The sequence below is a fragment of the Eretmochelys imbricata genome, chromosome 9 (genome assembly GCF_965152235.1).
Source record: "Eretmochelys imbricata isolate rEreImb1 chromosome 9, rEreImb1.hap1, whole genome shotgun sequence".
NCBI lineage: Eukaryota > Metazoa > Chordata > Testudines > Cheloniidae > Eretmochelys > Eretmochelys imbricata.
In genome coordinates, this window is record NC_135580.1 from 88,315,893 (window position 1) to 88,337,616 (window position 21,724).

Here is a 21,724-nt window from a genome sequence, read left to right on the forward strand (position 1 = left end):
GATAGTAAACAAATTAGTAATAGATGAATGGATGGTGCAATGGAAACAAATAGAAAATTAAAGCTCGAAGGAAAATTAAAAGGTCAGCATAAGCTGAGACCAGCATGGAGGTGTTTTAAAGTGCTGTTGCATGTGGTTTTTGAAGCAGTTCTTATTTTGCAAAGCAAAATAAATATGTTATATGCACCAAGCAGATGACCGTAAAATGAGATATGCAGCAAAAACACGGTAGCCCTCCAAGCATTGCTGAAAATGTAAAACCCTATGCATTTTACAGTCTCAACATGGTGTATATAAGTTTTTTCAGAAATGCGTGAATGGCATTAAAGGCAATGCCACTCGCACACTTACTAGGTGAATAAGCATAGTGGCTTGGTGATGAAGCTTAGCATTGGATGGAATGTTAAACAAAAAATTTGGAATTGAAAAAATTAAGAAAGTAACATATATGCACCATGGCATCAGCATATGACCATAAAATGCAAAAAGGTGATGGAATGATATGGAACAAACCTTGGAGAAATATCGCATCCTTGCTGCATAAAGGCACCCAGGGAAAACCAAAGGCTGTTAAATATTCCAAACTCATTTGGAGGGTCGGGAGGGTTCTGGGGGTCACGCGGTTCTTCATTGTTGTCTTCCAAATGCCATTCATAAGGACTGAATCTGCTGACTAGGAAAAGAACTACGCTGACTCCAATGTAAGCAAAGACTATACACATCCAAATTTCATAAGCCAAAGGATCCAGAAAGGAAAATACGCCAGGTTTAGATTTCTGAGGCTTCTTGATCATGATGGAGATGCCCAGACTCATAAAAGGTTTTGAAAAGTCTATGACTTCTTCTCGTACCAAGGTTATGGTGAGTGGAGCAACAGCTATGTCTGCTCTCTGAAAAGAGAGAACATACTGGAGTTAGTTGCAAAACAGTCACCACGTATTACAATCTAGTCTCAAACAAAATAATTAAATGATAAAGCCAATAAAGAATTACAAGAATCATTGGGTTAAAATTTCGTTGCAAATTGCATGTGTTTTGGAATCATTAAAATGATTAAGAACATTATATTATTGATAGAAAGTTAATAATAATGAAAAATTATGCATAATTCTACATGAGGGGCACAATGAAGAAGGGGCGTGTAATCTAGCTACATATGTTTTCCAACTATTATGGATAAAGAAAGTGAGCTGTCCAATTAAATAATTCTGTACTTCCTGAATATGAAGAGGGTTATGTAACATAGTTTTACTATAATCTTCACATTGAATTTTGCTTTATCAAGTAGTCATAAACTCTCATTAAAACTGTCATAAAGCCAAAATCTGTCATTCAACAGGATTATGTTAAAATTGAAAGCACATGTGGATTATTTTGATGACAGGCCTTTAGTGTCCATTTTGATTCCTTAACAAGGCATTTGTTAATTTTTTTCCTAAATTCTAGGAAGGGATAATAACAACAACACCTGGAACTATCAGGACTAGCTGAGACCGTTTGTTGTTATATTTCTCTTACATACAATCTAGAAGTGTTATGACATGACAAGGGTTTTCTCCCTGTTGCTTTTGTTGTTTACCAGTGATAATCTGTGTCTGGAATATGCTTTGAGGACATAATGGACAAATACTGTGGTTCTCTATGGTTTGATTTGCTCTCTCTCTCTCGCTCTCTTTTTTTTATTTTAGCAAGATCAGCTCAGATTGATTTGTTAATGTAGGCTGGGATTTTCAAAGGATCTAATGGAAGTAGGCACCCAAATCCCACTGATTTATAGCAAAATAGGCAAATAAAGTTGGAAACGTTGTGATGGGATATGAGACAGTGACTTTCCCACCTAGCTGAGACAACATTGTTTAACACAGGTGGAATTTTCACTGTAAAATCAAGAAGGGGAATCAATTGGCTACTATAAGGATGAAGTATCCAGAAAAAATGAGCAGTTTTTATTTATACACAAACCATAATCTCATCATATTCTAGTCTAAGGGCTTGTCTTCACTACCGGGGTAAGTCGACCTAAATTATGCTACTCCAGCTACATGAATAATGTAGCTGGACTCGACATAGCTTAGGTCGACTTACCCCGCTGTCTTCACTGCACTGCGTCGACAGGAGACGCTCTCCGGTCGACTTCTCTTACTTTTCTTGGGGAGCTGGAGTACCGGAGTCAGCCGGAGAGTGCTCTGTTGTTGATTTAGCAGGTCTTCACTAGACCCACTAAATCAATCCCCGCTGCAGCAGCATCGATCTCCCCGGTAGTGAAGACGAGCCCTGAAGTACTGTAATTGCAGAAGAGCTCTCTTCCTCTGGTTTTCTGCAGAAGCGAGTGTTTCTGGCGATCCTTTTCATTTACATTGCATTGGAACCATGGAATACTCTAATGCTAATTTAACAGTGGTAATACAGGTCAGTCAGTGCATATGTAATAAATAGCTTGTATTGTTTGGGAAGATTGCAATGTTAGTTTCAGAGTAGCAGCCGTATTAGTCTGTATTCGCAAAAAGAAAAGGAGTACTTGTGGCACCTTAGAGACTAACCAATTTATTTGAGCATAAGCTTTCTTTTTGCAATGTTAGTGTGTTTCAAATACAACATGGATCTTGCATCTAACTGTTTGATGGAGGGGGAGGCTGTGTTAGGGTTGCCAACTTTCTACCCACACAGAACCAAACACCCTTGCCCCACCCCTGCCCTGCTCCTCCTCTGAGGCCCCTACTCCACCACTTTTCTGAGGCTCCACCCCCTCACTTCCCCTCCTCCCCCCTGTCACTGACTCTCCCCACCCTCACTCACTCACTCATTTTCACTGGGCTGGGGCAGGGGGTTGGGATGCGGGGGCGGGGGGAGAGTGGGTGTGTGTGAGGGCTCTGGCTGGGGGTGCAAGCTCTGGTGTGGGGCCGGAGATGAGGGATTTGAGGTTCAGGAGGGGGGCTCCGGGCTGGGGCTGAGGTGCTTGCAGAGTGGGAGGGGGCTCTGGGCTCAGGCACGGAATTGGGGCACGGGGTGTGTGTGTCAGGGGTGCAGACTCTGGGCGGCGCTTACCTCAGGTGGCTCCCGGAAGCAGCAGCATGTCCCCACTCTGGCTCCTACGCAGAGGCGCAGCCAGGCAGCCAGGCACCCCCATCCGGAGGCGCCGTCCCTGCAGCTCCCATTGGCTGCGGTTCCCAGCCAATGGGAGCTGCAGAGGCTGCACTTGGGGTGTGGGGAGCTCACGGAGCCCCCTGGCTGTCCCTACATGTTGGAGCTGGAGGGGGGACATGCTGCTGCTTCCAGGAGCCGCATGGAGTCACGGTAGGTAGGGAGCCTGCTTTAGCCCCGCTGCGCCACTGACCGGACTTTTAACGGCCCAATCAGTGGTGCTGACCGGAGCCACCAGGGTCCCTTTTTGACAGGGCATTCCGGTCAAAAACTGGACACCTGGCAACCCTAGGCTGTATGTGTCTAAAATCCACCCGATAGCTGTCTCCATATTTGGCTGATTACTTTTCTTTTATAATCTAGAAACACTAAAAGGCTAGTCTCATGGCATTTCCCCATTTACTTTCTCACATTTGGTTGTAGTAAGAATATAGCAAGTAGTACTCAACATGTATCTTTTCTTATAGTATCATAGCTAATGATTTTGGCATAAAGCTTGGCTGAGGGCTACTGATGAGGCTGGATTGGTGCAGGTAACCAATGGAGCTGCATCACCACCTCTGGTCTTATACAAATCAGGGCCCAGTTCTACTCCACTAACTTCAGTAAGCACAGAATCCAGTACTGAGGGATATGACAACACTGGGGATTTTTAACCAGCCTTATACAACATTTTTTCTACCACCTAATGAAACTGAATTGGGTCAATTTGGGCAGATTTATCGGAAAAGCTTAAGGGGGAAGATAGCATGTTCTAACTATTACAGCTTCACAAGTTTTTGCCTTAAGCGAAAGCTCATGATGGAATTCTCCCTCTTTCACTGTACTGTAACCTTCACAAAGTAATAATGCTCCAGAGAATTGGGAAAAGTTTTGCAATGCAAAAGTATTCACTTTCTCTATAAAAAGGGCAAGATCCGCCATCTGGTGTTAGCCAGAGTAACTCCCCTGAAGGAAATGAACCTATGCCAGTTTTCACCAGCTGAGAGTCTGGCCCAAAGTGTCTAAATGAAAATAATCTGTTTCTCTTTGCCTGATGTTTGCTACCGATGGAATGCAATTTGCCTTAGAGGCATTATGAAAAGTAGCTATGAAACATATGGCGTAGGTGTAGCTGCTTTTGTAAGCTAACTGTCTCAGCTGGATTCCTCCAGAACTAATACACCAGAAGGGTTTAGTCTACACATTTCCAACTAACAATCTGGAATACTCCTTTCTGAAGTATATTTGCAGTTAAGGAAGGCACCAAAAAGCTTTTCTGAACCAACTTAAAGCAATTTTTAAACATATATGACTTTTAAGCTTGTGCCCTAATTTTTCTGCTGCTTTTAATGTCAAATGATTGAGTTCTGGGATTAACAATCATCTGTGCCCCCCGGTGTAAAACTATTGACTTCAGTGGAGTTACAGCAGAGTTCAGTTTAACCTAATGTTTACAATGTGTGTGTAAATATCAGAAACTGCTATTTAACTAACGCAGCACTGCATATAACTAGAGCATGAGTAGAAAGGAGATTTTAATCTTTTAAAACAAAGAGAACGCCCATGCTGTATTGGTCATGTCTCTTATCTGAGAAGGAAAAAAAATCACCTTGGAAGGGGCAATCTAATGTAAGCAAAACAGATAGACAGATAATATTTATATACAAAGGTGCACTTATTCCAGCATCAGTCAGACTTCTTTTGCAAACTGAGCTTGCAAATTCAATGGGACTACTCATGCATGTGTGCAGGACTGCACAGTGCTGTTTGTTTCTATTTTTCTAAACCCATTACTAACTACTTGAGCTAAAATGCTGAAGTGCTTGCAAAAGGAGCCTGAAAAATGAAATAATAATATAGGTTCCATTTGTGAACATTTTACTCACATTGAATAGTACCTTACTCTAGAACTAGTCTCCTTGACTTCAATTAGACTATTGGTGGAGTAAGGCAGTATTCACCAAGAGTATCAGAATCTGTCCCATTTCAAAAGTGCCTAATTGAATTAGGAACTTAAGTCCCATCTTCAAAATGACCTAGGCATTTAGTAGCCTCAAGCTAACAGAGTGCCTAAATCACTTTTGAAAATGGGACTAGGGGTATGTCTACACTACCCGCCAGATCCGTGGGCAGCGATCGATCCAGCAGGGATCGATTTATTGCGTCAAGTCTAGATGTGATAAATTGACCCCTGAGCGCTCTCCTGTCAACTCCTGTACTCCACCACCATGAGAGGCGCAGGCAGAGTCGACGGGGAAGTGGCAGCAGTCGACTCACCATAGTGAAGACACCGTGGTGAATAGGTCTAAGTACGTCAACTTCAGCTACATTATTCACATAGCTGAAGTTGCGTAATTTAGATCGTTCCCCACACCTAGTGTAGACCAAGGCTTAGACTCCTAAATCTCAGGCGCTGAGGTGTTTTTGAAAATTTTGTCTCTCAATCTTTGTATCCTGAAGCATCTCAACACACTTAATCTGAACTATGAACTACATATAAGGCTCACTTCTTCATTAACCACCTCTGGAAGGAACTGTAGTAACTAACAACTACCACACATTGGTTTAGAACAGGAAATCAAGGATTTATGTAGGCAGAATACCTGAGAGAGAACTTCTCTGGCTGGAATTTGGCCAGGATTCCAAGGATTCCATCCCTATTTTTGTAATTGCCGTGGAGTTTTTAATGACCACAAGTGGTCAGAACATTTGCTTCACACTATATCTGAAAGGCAACAGCTGGGGCAAAAGCTAAGTGCAAACTCATTCAAAGAGAAGAGCGATGCATACTGAATTGCCAACATGACGAGTGGGTCCTGCAGGCATCAATGGGGAAAGGACTGATGAATACAGCAACCTCTGATTCTGGCTATGAGAACTATTTTCAGCCTCTGAGATCTGCCCATGATAGAACAAGGCAACATCATTCCTCCAGCAGAAAGTCCTCTGTGGCCTGTTGCGGGTCAGACACTGGCTTTTTTCAAAGGGTAGCAAGGAACTCCATTTAGATGAGTCATCGTGAGGGTCTGTGTATCTTTCACAGTTCCTGAAGGCTACTGCAGGAACCGTTTCCTGCAAGGTTTCTGTGTATGCTACATCTTTCTGTGTTATGAGGAACAGATTGCTCTGTTTGTACCCCTTTGCAGATAACTATGAAATTGATAGTAATTAAACCCATTTGAAGGATTTCTCCTAATTCTTCTTGAATGTGATGGTTTTCGAGTACACAGACCCATTCATTTCAATCAGACTTACTGCCCTACTAAAAGAAAATGAGATTCATAAGAGGGTAGCTCTTAGAGCTTATAGAATTCAATGAGACAAATAAAAATGGCTCCTAAATTATATTCAAAGTTAAAACGCAACACATTGTTACTATGCTAATATGAGTAATCCAGTGGCAGCATTTCCTAATACGGTTGATAGGAGGTGTTGTACCCAGAAATGTTAAGCCAATTAACATTGAAGTTGACAACAGAACTCTCACTGGATTTAATGGGAGCAAGATTGGACCTTTCACCATTAATAAACTAACTCATACATTTTTTTTATAGTTAAAAAGCAACATTTTAGTCCACTTACAATGTACAGCACATGCAGGAAACTTTTATGGTATTCTTCTCTATCTAACCTCAATAATGGTGCTGCATGGTGAAATTCACCCCTGTGAAGAGGGCTAACACTCTTGAGCCCTATTTTGAGAACTTACAATAGAATATTGGACCTGTGTTGGCTCTCTGTACAGGGTGCATTTGATCCTGTGTGCACTGGTTAGAGATTGCCAGTTTTCAGAGATGGCTACATTTTAGTAGTTGGTGACATGACACTGGTATATACAGGGTGTGATCTTATAGCCTGGAGACTTCAATGGGTTTTCCATATGTGGGACAGTTGCAGGAGGGTTTTTTCTCAGTTATGGGATAAGACCATAATTTGCAATCAGTCTGGAAAGTCTGTTGAGGTCTTTGGAATGCTAGAATGAACTGTGTTAATGTTTCTCTTTTTAGAAGAGTTAATTTACAGCATTTGATTCTACAACTCTGCAACAGTAAAACTATGGTATTTTCTAAAATGATAAAATAAACATCCATTGTATTTTGTCCTTTTAGTTATATGCAGAAAGCACAATATATTTAATCTACACCAGTGGTTCCCAAACTTGTTCCGCCACTTGTGCAGGGAAAGCCCCTGGTGTGCCGGGGTGGTTTGTTTACCTGCCGCATCTGCAGGTTCGGCCGATCGCGGCTCCTAGTGGCCGCGGTTCACTGCTCCAGGCCAATGGGGGCTGTGGGAAGTGGCGGCCAGTATGTCCCTCGGCCCGCGCCACTTCCAGCAGCTCCCATTGGCCTGGAGCAGCAAACTGCGGCCACTGGGAGCCACGATCGGCCAAACCTGCGGACGCGGCAAGTAAACAAACTGGCCCAGCCTGGCCTGGGCTTTCCCTGCACAAGCGGCAGAACAAGTTTGGGAACTGATCTACACCAATGATATAAAAACCAGCTAATGGGCATAGTGTACTGTAACCTCACTTATTTATGCTCAAATAAATTGGTTAGTCTCTAAGGTGCCACAAGTACTCCTTTTCTTTTTTGCAGATACAGACTAACATGGGTCCTACTCTGAAACCTGTAACACCACTGTAAGTGTAAAAACTGTTCAGGTTAATGGAAAATATTTGCAGTGACTAGAATGGGGTGAAAAATGTGTGATAAGTTGTGCTGGAACAGAGGCACAGATAATGCAGTTTGGGGTGGGTGGGCAGGCAGGCGGAAGAGATACCTGAAAGCCCCAAAATGTAATCACAGTTAATTACAATGCCTGCAAGTGAAAGAACTAGGCCCTTTTCATGATAAAAACTTAAACATTTTGATGAATGTATGCCCTATTTATTATAAAAAGCCCACTTAGCGTTATACAAGGTTACTTATCTTCTGTCTCATTTTAAACACTCTGTAATGATCAACATTGATATTATTTAATGAGTCAATGAAGTTTCATTAGTAAAGCATCATTTCAAAGGACTAAAAAAACCCGATCTTCAATAAATTTAATTTATCAGTAACTAACATGGTGCACACCATTATATACAGATTTTGGTTTCCAGCTGTGCAAAAACTATCTTCTTCCAAAGAAAAATGCTTGAGTGGAAGTTAATAGGAAAGGTTAATAAGAGCTGATTAAGAGCTGTGCCACAAAAGAAGTGAATATTGCCTTTATTTAAATCTGATTGCAATGTCCATGCCTTTCAGTCAGCCTGTCATTTATTGGTTCTACCAGAGAGGGTTTTTCTTTGGAAGTTTAATAAGCAGAAATGGGAAAAAAGAAACCTGGAGAGCTAGTCACAGTTATGTACTGTAAATACCTGCCAATGCCTGAGTTTGATTGCACAATCATGTCTAAAGTCTATTCCATACACATATTTTATTAAAATAAAAACTAAATTGACTTTATTGAGGGTTTTGTCTGAGCAAGGACAGCAGTACTGGGCCCTGTAAGGGCCTCCTTACTAAAGCCTTTCTGCATGCAGTTCCCTCCCCCATGTTTGCTCAAGCAAATCAGGTGTGTTTCTAATTAGCTTCTCAAGTGTGCAATCATTTGGTACATGTACGAATCTGTTGTTATGAATATATACTTGCACATTATGGAAATGCAAATAAGGAAGCCCTTTGAAAATTTGGCCCATCATGTATATTCTTATAGAGCTGCACATCTTCTGTAGACTTTCATGTAAACTATGTCTGTTGACCTACTCACTTGAGTGGTTATGCATCACTAGAGAGGAACACCCACAACTCATTATTGCAAAATCTATTTTCAGGTGGCTTGAATTTTATATTTGTTTCTTATAGGCCAGTCATTTATTATGCTTGTAAATTAATGTATGGTTGGTTCATGTACATAATGATGAGACTTTGGGGGGACAAGTCAGCTAAAAACCCACTACAGGAATTATATGGTTTTGCCACTAATTCACTGAAGAATCTCCCAACACATATTTTTAGTCCCTTGGTAGATTAATGGTTAATAAACCACACTGGGTTCAGTATTAACCATACACAGTCGTTATACATGTGACTCACAATACATGTGTTGTGAATGTGCTGGTGTAACAGGAATCCATTGCTGGATGATTAACTACAGAAAAGGAACTAGGTAATTCGGCACATTTGAAAATCCCTCTTGGGGGCCTATCTGCTTGTTTAGGTGCCTAAGTGCTGAATCATCATGTGATTAACTGTTACTCTATGCTGTACTTATAAGAGCAAAGATTTATTATGTATCCAGTAGTATTTTATTTCAAGATTCATTGGACGGATTGGCAGATGCTTGCTTTTGCACTGACAGTTACTGTCGAAGGATAGATTGTTATGTAGACTCTCTTACTATCTTATTTACATTAATAGAATAAATATGTTGGCAATTCATTTTGAATGTAATTAGTTATTCTGACCCTGTCTGCAGTAATGGTTAGAAAGTTGTTTTAAAAAATAATAATAATATATGATAATGAGACAGTAGTTTTAGAAATAAGTTACCAGTTACCTTTGATACATTTTATGGGCAGCCTTCATTATTCACAATACTTTCATTTCTTTTCTATTATTAATTAGAGGTTCTAGATGTTCATCTGGAAGCAAACACCACCCCCCCCAAGCCAAACATCCCCAAAAAGAAGCAAAGTGAACAAATGTGGGAGGAAATTTTCCTGAAGAGGGAACGAGTCTGGGCTGTGCTATAAACACACTTTGCATTTTGTTTAAAATTGCCCATGAATTTCTCAGTGTTTATTACAGAAATTAAAGCACAGGTTAAAATCGGTGCAAAAAATTAACTTTGGCGTAACTATATGGGGAATGGGAAGATAGAAAAAAAAGCAACAAATAGAGAAAAGTAAGTTTCAGAGTAACAGCCGTGTTAGTCTGTATTCGCAAAAAGAAAAGGAGTACTTGTGGCACCTTAGAGACTAACCAATTTATTTGAGCATAAGCTTTTGTGAGCTACAGCTCACTTCATCGGATGCATACTGTGGAAAGTGTAGAAGATCTTTTATACACACAAAGCATGAAAAAATACCTCCTCCCACCCCACTCTCCTGTTGGTAATAGCTTATCTAAAGTGACCACTCTCCTTACAATGTGTATGATAATCAAGGTGGGCCATTTCCAGCACAAATCCAGGGTTTACCAAGAACGTCTTGGGGGGGAGAGGATTAGGAAAAAACAAGGGGAAATAGGTTACCTTGCATAATGACTTAGCCACTCCCAGTCTCTATTCAAGCCTAAGTTAATTGTATCCAATTTGCAAATGAATTCCAATTCAACAGTTTCTCACTGGAGTCTGGATTTGAAGTTTTTTTGTTGTAATATCGCAACTTTCATGTCTGTAATCGCGTGACTAGAGAGATTGAAGTGTTCTCTGACTGGTTTATGAATGTTATAATTCTTGACATCTGATTTGTGTCCATTTATTCTTTTACGTAGAGACTGTCCAGTTTGACCAATGTACATGGCAGAGGGGCATTGCTGGCACATGATGGCATATATCACATTGGTGGACGTGCAGGTGAACGAGCCTCTGATAATGTGGCTGATGTTATTAGGCCCTGTGATGGTGTCCCCTGAATAGATATGTGGGCACAGTTGACAACGGGCTTTGTTGCAAGGATAGGTTCCTGGGTTAGTGGTTCTGTTGTGTGGTATGTGGTTGCTGGTGAATATTTGCTTCAGGTTGGGGAGCTGTCTGTAGGCAAGGACTGGCCTGTCTCCCAGGATTTGTGAGAGTGTTGGGTCATCCTTCAGGATAGGTTGTAGATCCTTAATAATGTGTTGGAGGGGTTTTAGTTGGGGGCTGAAGGTGATGGCTAGTGACGTTCTGTTATTTTCTTTGTTAGGCCTGTCCTGTAGTAGGATTGTCTGGCTATGTAGACTTCCTCCTCAGGCCCTATGCTACCAGACCTTCGAGACACCACTGACTTCCTGAGGAAACTACAATCCATCGGTGATCTTCCTGATAACACCATCCTGGCCACTATGGATGTAGAAGCCCTCTACACCAACATTCCACACAAAGATGGACTACAAGCGGTCAAGAACATGATAATGTCACGGCTAACCTGGTGGCTGAACTTTGTGACTTTGTCCTTACCCATAACTATTTTACATTTGGGGACAATATATACCTTCAGATCAGCAGCACTGCTATAGGTACCCGCATGGCCCCACAATATGCCAACATTTTTATGGCTGACTTAGAACAACGCTTCCTCAGCTCTCATCCCCTAACGCCCCTACTCTACTTGCGCTATATTGATGACATCTTCATCATCTGGACCCATGGAAAAGAAGCCCTTGAGGAATTCCACCATGATTTCAACAATTTCCATCCCACCATCAACCTCAGTCTGGTCCAGTCCACACAAGAGATCCACTTCCTGGACACTACAGTGCTAATAAACGATAGTCACATAAACACCACCCTATACCGGAAACCTACTGACCGCTATTCCTACCTACATGCCTCCAGCTTTCACCCTGACCACACCACACGATCCATCGTCTACAGCCAAGCTCTGCGATACAACCGCATTTGCTCCAACCCCTCAGACAGAGACAAACACCTACAAGATCTCTATCAAGCATTCTTACAACTACAGTACCCACCTGCGGAAGTGAAGAAACAGATTGATAGAGCCAGAAGAGTTCCCAGAAGTCACCTACTACAGGACAGGCCTAACAAAGAAAATAACAGAACGCCACTAGCCATCACCTTCAGCCCCCAACTAAAACCCCTCCAACGCATTATTAAGGATCTACAACCTATCCTGAAGGATAACCCAACACTCTCACAAATCCTGGGAGACAGGCCAGTCCTTGTCTACAGACAGCCCCCCAATCTGAAGCAAATACTCACCAGCAACCACATACCGCACAACAGAACCACTAACCCAGGAACCTATCCTTGCAACAAAGCCCGTTGCCAACTGTGCCCACATATCTATTCAGGGGACACCATCATAGGGCCTAATAACATCAGCCACACTATCAGAGGCTCGTTCACCTGCACATCCACCAATGTGATATATGCCATCATGTGCCAGCAATGCCCCTCTGGCGTGTACGTTAGTCAAACTGGACAGTCTCTACGTAAAAGAATAAATGGACACAAATCAGATGTCAAGAATTATAACATTCATAAACCAGTCGGAGAACACTTCAATCTCTCTGGTCACGCGATTACAGACATGAAATTTGCAATTCTTCAACAAAAAAACTTCAAATCCAGACTCCAGCAAGAAACTGTTGAATTGGAATTCATTTGCAAATTGGATACAATTAACTTAGGCTTGAATAGAGACTGGGAGTGGCTAAGTCATTATGCAAGGTAACCTATTTCCCCTTGTTTTTTCCTAATCCTCTCCCCCCCAAGACGTTCTTGGTAAACCCTGGATTTGTGCTGGAAATGGCCCACCTTGATTATCATACATATTGTAAGGAGAGTGGTCACTTTAGATAAGCTATTACCAGCAGGAGAGTGGGTTTGTGTGTGTGTGTGGGGGGGGCGGGGGGGTGAGAAAATCTGGATTTGTGCTGGAAATGGCCCAACTTGATTATCATACACATTGTAAGGAGAGGTTTCAGAGTAACAGCCGTGTTAGTCTGTATTCGCAAAAAGAAAAGGAGTACTTGTGGCACCTTAGAGACTAACCAATTTATTTGAGCATGAGCTTTCGTGAGCTACAGCTCACTTCATCAGATGCATACTGTGGAAACTGCAGCAGACTTTATATATACACAGAGAATATGAAACAATACCTCCTCCCACCCCACTGTCCTGCTGGTAATAGCTTATCTAAAGTAATCGTCAGGTTAGGCCATTTCCAGCACAAATCCAGGTTTTCTCACCCTCCACCCCCCCACACAGATTCACTCTCCTGCTGGTGATAGCCCATCCAAAGTGACAACTCTTTACACAATGTGCATGATAATGAAGTTAGGCCATTTCCTGCACAAATCCAGGTTCTCTCACTCCCTCACCCCCCTCCAAAAACCCACCCCCATACACACACACAGACTCACTCTCCTGCTGGTAATAGCTCGTCCAAACTGACCACTCTCCAAGTTTAAATCCAAGTTAACCCAGAACATCTGGGGTGGGGGGGGTAGGAAAAAACAAGAGGAAATAGGCTACCTTGCATAATGACTTAGCCACTCCCAGTCTCTATTTAAGCCTAAATTAATAGTATCCAATTTGCAAATGAATTCCAATTCAGCAGTTTCTCGCTGGAGTCTGGATTTGAAGTTTTTTTGTTTTAAGATAGCGACCTTCATGTCTGTGATTGCGTGACCAGAGAGATTGAAGTGTTCTCCGACTGGTTTATGAATGTTATAATTCTTGACATCTGATTTGTGTCCATTTATTCTTTTACGTAGAGACTGTCCAGTTTGACCAATGTACATGGCAGAGGGGCATTGCTGGCACATGGCATAAATCACATTGGTGGATTTGCAGGTGAACGAGCCTCTGATAGTGTGGCTGATGTTATTAGGCCCTGTGATGGTGTCCCCTGAATAGATATGTGGGCACAATTGGCAACGGGCTTTGTTGCAAGGATAAGTTCCTGGGTTAGTGGTTCTGTTGTGTGGTATGTGGTTGTTGGTGAGTATTTGCTTCAGGTTGCGGGGCTGTCTGTAGGCAAGGACTGGCCTGTCTCCCAAGATTTGTGAGAGTGTTGGGTCATCCTTTAGGATAGGTTGTAGATCCTTAATAATGCGTTGGAGGGGTTTTAGTTGGGGGCTGAAGGTGACGGCTAGTGGCGTTCTGTTATTTTCTTTGTTAGGCCTGTCCTGTAGTAGGTAACTTCTGGGAACTCTTCTGGCTCTATCAAGGATCTACAACCTATCCTGAAGGATAACCCAACACTCTCACAAATCCTGGGAGACAGGCCAGTCCTTGCCTACAGACAGCCCCCCAACCTGAAGCAAATACTCACCAGCAACCACATACCACACAACAGAACCACTAACCCAGGAACTTATCCTTGCAACAAAGCCCGTTGCCAATTGTGCCTACATATCTATTCAGGGGACACCATCACAGGGCCTAATCACATCAGCCACACTATCAGAGGCTCGTTCACCTGCACATCCACCAATGTGATTTATGCCATCATGTGCCAGCAATGCCCCTCTGCCATGTACATTGGTCAAACTGGACAGTCTCTACGTAAAAGAATAAATGGACACAAATCAGATGTCAAGAATTATAACATTCATAAACCAGTCGGAGAACACTTCAATCTCTCTGGTCACGCAATCACAGACATGAAGGTCGCTATCTTAAAACAAAAAAACTTCAAATCCAGACTCCAGCGAGAAACTGCTGAATTGGAATTCATTTGCAAATTGGATACTATTAATTTAGGCTTAAATAGAGACTGGGAGTGGCTAAGTCATTATGCAAGGTAGCCTATTTCCTCTTGTTTTTTCCTACCCCCCCCCCCCAGATGTTCTGGGTTAACTTGGATTTAAACTTGGAGAGTGGTCAGTTTGGACGAGCTATTACCAGCAAGAGAGTGAGTCTGTGTGTGTGTATGGGGGTGGGTTTTTGGAGGGGGGTGAGGGAGTGAGAGAACCTGGATTTGTGCAGGAAATGGCCTAACTTCATTATCATGCACATTGTGTAAAGAGTTGTCACTTTGGATGGGCTATCACCAGCAGGAGAGTGAATTTGTGTGGGGGGGTGGAGGGTGAGAAAACCTGGATTTGTGCTGGAAATGGCCTAACCTGACGATTACTTTAGATAAGCTATTACCAGCAGGACAGTGGGGTGGGAGGAGGTATTGTTTCATATTCTCTGTGTATATATAAAGTCTGCTGCAGTTTCCACGGTATGTATCTGATGAAGTGAGCTGTAGCTCACGAAAGCTCATGCTCAAATAAATTGGTTAGTCTCTAAGGTGCCACAAGTACTCCATTTCTTTTTGCGAATACAGACTAACACGGCTGTTACTCTGAAACCTGTCATTATGCAAGGCACTGCATTTAGCCGTATGGAGTGGAAATCTATCAACTGCATGAAAAAACTTGCACAGATACAGACAGACATCATCTTCCTTTCCAAATGCAAACAGATGGACATCGTACCAAAAGGACTGAAGGTAAAAAATCCATTACAATCTACATACCACACAGACTATGCTGACAGCTTGTGCCACACGCTCTCAAAGAAACTGCGGAATCACCTGATCAACATCTTCTACAGCAAACAGGGAAAGATTAAGAATGAGCTCTCAAAAATGGATACTCTCATAAAAAACCAACCTTCCACACAAACTTCCTCGTGGCTGGATTTTACTAAAACTAGACAAGCCATTTACAACGCACACTTTGCTTCTCTACAAAAGAAAAAGGACACTAAACTTTCTAAACTACTACATGCTACAAGGGGCCACAGCAATGGTTCCCTCAACCCACCTAGCAATATTGTTAACCTATCCAACTATACTCTCAGCCCAGCAGAAGCAGCTGTTCTATCTTGGGGCCTCTCCTTCTGCCCCTCCACCCCCATGAACATGATACAGTTCTGTGGTGACCTAGAATCCTATTTTCGACGTCTCCGACTCAAGGAATATTTCCAAAATACCTCTGAACAACATACTAATCCACAGAGGTCTCCCTACCAACACTACAGAAAGAAGGATTCTAGGTGGACTCCTCCTGAAGGTCGAAACAGCAGACTGGACTTCTACATAGAGTGCTTCCGCCGACGTGCACGGGCTGAAATTGTGGAAAAGCAGCATCACTTGCCCCATAACCTCAGCCATGCGGAACGCAATGCCATCCACAGCCTCAGAAACAACTCTGACATCATAATCAAAAAGGCTGACAAAGGAGGTGCTGTTGTCATCATGAATAGGTCGGAATATGAACAAGAGGCTGCTCGGCAGCTCTCCAACACGAGTTTCTACAAGCCATTACCCTATGATCCCACTGAGAGTTACCAAAAGCAACTACAGCATATGCTCAAGAAACTTCCTGAAAAAGCACAAGATCAAATCCGCACAGACACACCCCTGGAACCCCGACCTGGGATATTCTATCTACTACCCAAGATCCATAAACCTGGAACTCCTGGGCGCCCCATCATTTCAGGCATTGGCACCCTGACAGCAGGATTGTCTGGCTATGTAGACTCCCTCCTCAGGCCCTACGCTACCAGCACTCCCAGCTACCTTCGAGACACCACTGACTTCCTGAGGAAACTTCAATCCATCGGTGATCTTCCTGATAACACCATCCTGGCCACTATGGATGTAGAAGCCCTCTACACCAACATTCCACACAAAGATGGACTACAAGCCGTCAGGAACACTATCCCCGATAATGTCACGGCTAACCTGGTGGCTGAACTTTGTGACTTTGTCCTTACCCATAACTATTTCACATTTGGGGACAATGTATACCTTCAGATCAGCGGCACTGCTATGGGTACCCGCATGGCCCCACAGTATGCCAACATTTTTATGGCTGATTTAGAACAACGCTTCCTCAGCTCTCGTCCCCTAAAGCCCCTACTCTACTTGCGCTATATTGATGACATCTTCATCATCTGGACCCATGGAAAAGAAGCCCTTGAGGAATTCCACCATGATTTCAACAATTTCCATCCCACCATCAACCTCAGCCTGGTCCAGTCCACACAAGAGATCCACTTCCTGGACACTACAGTGCTAATAAACAATGGTCACATAAACACCACCCTATACCGGAAACCTACTGACCGCTATTCCTACCTGCATGCCTCCAGCTTTCACCCTGACCACACCACACGATCCATCGTCTACAGCCAAGCTCTGCGATACAACCGCATTTGCTCCAACCCCTCAGACAGAGACAAACACCTACAAGATCTCTGTCAAGCTTTCTTACAACTACAGTACCCACCTGCGGAAGTAAAGAAACAGATTGATAGAGCCAGAAGAGTTCCCAGAAGTTACCTACTACAGGACAGGCCTAACAAAGAAAATAACAGAACGCCACTAGCCGTCACCTTCAGCCCCCAACTAAAACCCCTCCAACGCATTATTAAGGATCTACAACCTATCCTAAAGGATGACCCAACACTCTCACAAATCTTGGGAGACAGGCCAGTCCTTGCCTACAGACAGCCCCGCAACCTGAAGCAAATACTCACCAACAACCACATACCACACAACAGAACCACTAACCCAGGAACTTATCCTTGCAACAAAGCCCGTTGCCAATTGTGCCTACATATCTATTCAGGGGACACCATCACAGGGCCTAATAACATCAGCCACACTATCAGAGGCTCGTTCACCTGCATATCCACCAATGTGATTTATGCCATCATGTGCCAGCAATGCCCCTCTGCCATGTACATTGGTCAAACTGGACAGTCTCTACGTAAAAGAATAAATGGACACAAATCAGATGTCAAGAATTATAACATTCATAAACCAGTTGGAGAACACTTCAATCTCTCTGGTCACGCAATCACAGACATGAAGGTCGCTATCTTAAAACAAAAAAACTTCAAATCCAGACTCCAGTGAGAAACTGCTGAATTGGAATTCATTTGCAAATTGGATACTATTAATTTAGGCTTAAATGGAGACTGGGAGTGGCTAAGTCATTATGCAAGGTAGCCTATTTCCTCTTGTTTTTTCCTACGCGCCCCCCCCCCCCAGATGTTCTGGGTTAACTTGGATTTAAACTTGGAGAGTGGTCAGTTTGGACGAGCTATTACCAGCAGGAGAGTGAGTCTGTGTGTGTGTATGGGGGTGGGTTTTTGGAGGGGGGTGAGGGAGTGAGAGAACCTGGATTTGTGCAGGAAATGGCCTAACTTCATTATCATGCACATTGTGTAAAGAGTTGTCACTTTGGATGGGCTATCACCAGCAGGAGAGTGAATTTGTGTGGGGGGGTGGAGGGTGAGAAAACCTGGATTTGTGCTGGAAATGGCCTAACCTGACGATTACTTTAGATAAGCTATTACCAGCAGGACAGTGGGGTGGGAGGAGGTATTGTTTCATATTCTCTGTGTATATATAAAGTCTGCTGCAGTTTCCACAGTATGCATCTGATGAAGTGAGCTGTAGCTCACGAAAGCTCATGCTCAAATAAATTGGTTAGTCTCTAAGGTGCCACAAGTACTCCATTTCTTTTTATTGTAAGGAGAGTGATCACTTTAGATAAGCTATTGCCAGCAGGAGAGTGGAGTGGGGGGAGGTGTTTTTTCATGCTTTGTGTGTAGAAAAGATCTTCTACACTTTCCACAGTATGCATCCGATGAAGTGAGCTGTAGCTCACGAAAGCTTATGCTCAAATAAATTGGTTAGTCTCTAAGGTGCCACAAGTACTCCTTTTCTTTTTGAGAAAAGTAAGTGTACTTCTTACCAGGCTCTCCATGCTGGAAGGAGATGGTGGCTAAGTATCTTGGACATCCCAGGTTACCATGCCACCTCTCCTACTGGAACAGGCCCGGAAGCGGAATAGGTGGAAGAGATGAAGGTACCATCTGCTCACACTTCTTCCTCAACCCGGTCAACTCCAGAAGAAGAGAGGTGGTGGCTCAGTTACCTGCGTGGCCCAGGTTACCAAGCCACTATTGGTCCTTCTGGAGCAGGGACCGGGGACTTCCAGTACTTCCTTTTTTAGGGAGTAGAGCACCGACATATGCTTGTGCAAGTGTCTGTGTGTACGTGTGTGAATATTCCACTACATTACCTTCCTTTAACAGGCAGCCTTGCATTTACACTTAGACTAATTTATTACTAACATAAACACTGCTACCTAGTGTAACAATAAATTGGATTTTCTTAATGTAATCAGTATTTTTTTGTACTTGAGTGGTCTCAAATTTAGGTAAATCAGCTAGGGCTTGAGCCTCAATGCCTCATTCTTATCGCCCTCCTAGCAGCATTCATAATGAGTAACCCTGTTGAATTTACACCGCTGAGGTTAGAATCAGGCCCCAGGTTTCTAGCCAGGATTCATTTACTTACTTGTCTTTTTAATTAATTTAAATCTATCTACCTAAGGCTTTAGGTGCCCTAACTCATCGTTAATAATTGTAGCACTGGAGTGAATGTCTCTCTTGATGATGGACATGGAATAAACATGGCCCATAAAAATTAAGACAGATTTAAAAACACAGCCAACCAACCCCCCACCCACTACAGAATTTGAGGGTTTCTAAAACAACTAGCCTGGCTAATCTCTGAGAAATATTACTGAATAATTTGGTTTCAGGCATCTTCTTTATTGCTCATGTTGCATTTGAGCAGTACAAAAGAATGCTCCCCATTCAAGCCTGAGCGGGCAGGAACTGTTGAGTCCCCTGTGGGACCAGGAAAAAAAAAAAGCCATGTAGAAACATCCTTCCTTGCAGGAGAAGGAAAGAGACTCAGAAAGAAAGATTAGATGCTCCCTGCTCTCAGGGACTGGGAATTCCTCCTCTCAGTAGGCCAATAGAAGATAGTGCTATGGATTTATACGGTGGTTGTGATTAAAGATCAGCATCTGCCACTGTTCAGTACCATGTGAGATGCCATCATTTCTCCCTATACTTAGAACAGGAAATAAGTTCATTTATCTCATGTATTACGGGTAGTATCTAAAGGTGGATGTTTGAATGCTGACCACTCCCTTCAAAGATATTAAAACACTTTCAAAGGCCATATTGACACTAATGAAAAAGGTGTGTTTTAACAAATTAGATAATGTTAATGAACATGTGTATTCATGAACTAATGTGTGTTAACACACGCATGTTAAAATCCTAGTGTAGATGAGGCACATTGTAGTTTTAACACATTAGCTGGGCATGGTAAACCCCAGGGCTACTGCATGTTAAAACTACAACCGGCCTTGTCTACTCTAGGATGGTAAATGTGATAGTTAACACACTAGCTCAGGGATTCTCAATCATTTTCTTTCAGAGCCTCCCCCCCACCCCCGTTACAAAAACTCCACAGTCAAGCTGTGCCAGACAACCTGTTTTTTCTGCATAAAAAAGCCAGGGCCAGCATTAGGGGGTAGCAAGCTGGGCAATTGCCTGGGGCCCCATGCAAAAGGGGCCCCCCCGCGAAGATAAGTTGCTCAGGCTTCAGCTTCAGCCCCAAGTGGCAGGGCCCTGGGCTGCAGGCCTGCGTGGCAGGGCTTTGAGTTTCTGCCCTGGGCCCAAGCGAGTCTGACAGTGGTCAGGCTTGGCGGACTCCCTGAAACCGGCTCCTGGCTCCCCAGGGGGCCCCAGACCCCTGGTTGAGAACCACTGCACTAGCTAACATGTTAAAAATGCACTTTTTCCCTTAGTGTAGACATGGCCAAAGTGTTTAGTAATTACATCCTCACAATACATCCATGTGAGAGAAGGAAGTATTATTATTCCCATTTCACAACTGGAGAGTCTAAGGCTCAGGGAGACTAAGGGACTTAGGGAACAGCCCCACTTTGAGCTGGCAGAGGGGAGGGGAATTCCCAGCTTGAGGAGACATACCCATGCTGGCTCTGATTGAACTAATGCACTATAAATAGCAGCATAGTCTCAGCTCGAGGAACCAGCTGTACTGAGTCCATGCCTAGCATCTTGGATGGGTACATACTTAGGATGGCAAGCCCTGCTGGCCTTGACTACACTCTATTTTTAGCATGCTTATTCGGTCAGAGCTAGCATGGGTCTGTCTTCTTGATCTGGGAATTAGGGGCAGAGTTAGGGACAGAGTTCAGAACAGAACAATGTCTTGTCCTCCCCATCCTTCTTCTCCTAGCACACAGCTGCTGCTGCTGCCCCCATGATGAGAATGGTTTTCATCCCATTCACAAAAGCATGATGCTACTTAAGCACAAGTGGCCAGAATAATTTGAAGCAGAACATTATTCCTTTTAGTTGGCTACTTTAATGCAGTGAAGTATATCAGCACTTTCAAACATTACATATGACAGCGGAGAGGCTGCATCTCCCTGAATTCCCTGCTCCTCTCCTTTGCAGCATCTTACCTTCGTAAAGCGGTTCTACTAAAGACTCTTTTATCAAGGGAAGGTTTATGGAGCTTGTAGAGCTTGGGTTCTTCCCCCCCCCCCCCAATAAAGTATTTTGTTCTCACAACTAAGAAATGTGTTAAACCTGCTTTCAATTAGCCTCACTGCTGTGAAAACCAGATCAGACCTGGGCGGGGGAGGATTCCCTAGCTGAGCAGGAAAGAAAGAACAGGAGCATAATTCAAAAGGAAGAGACTAAATAAAAGCCTATGGAAAGAGGCTTACCCTACATTAGGGAGAAAAGCCATTGTCTAGACCTCAATGGCTGGTAGGTTTAAAGCCTTGAGCAAAACATCTCCTGTGTGCACTCAGTGGGAGGTGCTGCTGCTAATCAGCAGAAGTAGAGGGGATGGCTCATTGGAGAACAGCACTTGCCTTGGTGCTTTGCTCTGCTGGTCAGATTTAAATGTTGACTCAGGTTCAGAGATCAGGAGCAGTCTAACTCTCTTTTCCAGCCCATGGAAGGGGTAAAGGCATATTGCTTCCCTTGCTAGCAGTGAGAGCTGGGCTGGGGTAAGCAACTTGCTCATGATCACTCA

At 43.3% G+C, this 21,724-nt stretch overlaps 1 protein-coding gene across 2 annotated transcripts in view; it reads right to left on the reverse strand.

The window, feature by feature from the left end:
- GRIA3 (glutamate ionotropic receptor AMPA type subunit 3) overlaps positions 1–21,724 on the reverse strand; it is a 223,249-nt gene that overhangs the window by 68,871 nt on the left and 132,654 nt on the right. For both annotated transcript variants that reach the window (XM_077825727.1, XM_077825726.1), the window contains exon 11: positions 514–890. In XM_077825727.1, the coding sequence (XP_077681853.1) occupies positions 514–890 (377 nt within the window). The remainder of the gene's footprint in view (positions 1–513; positions 891–21,724) is intronic.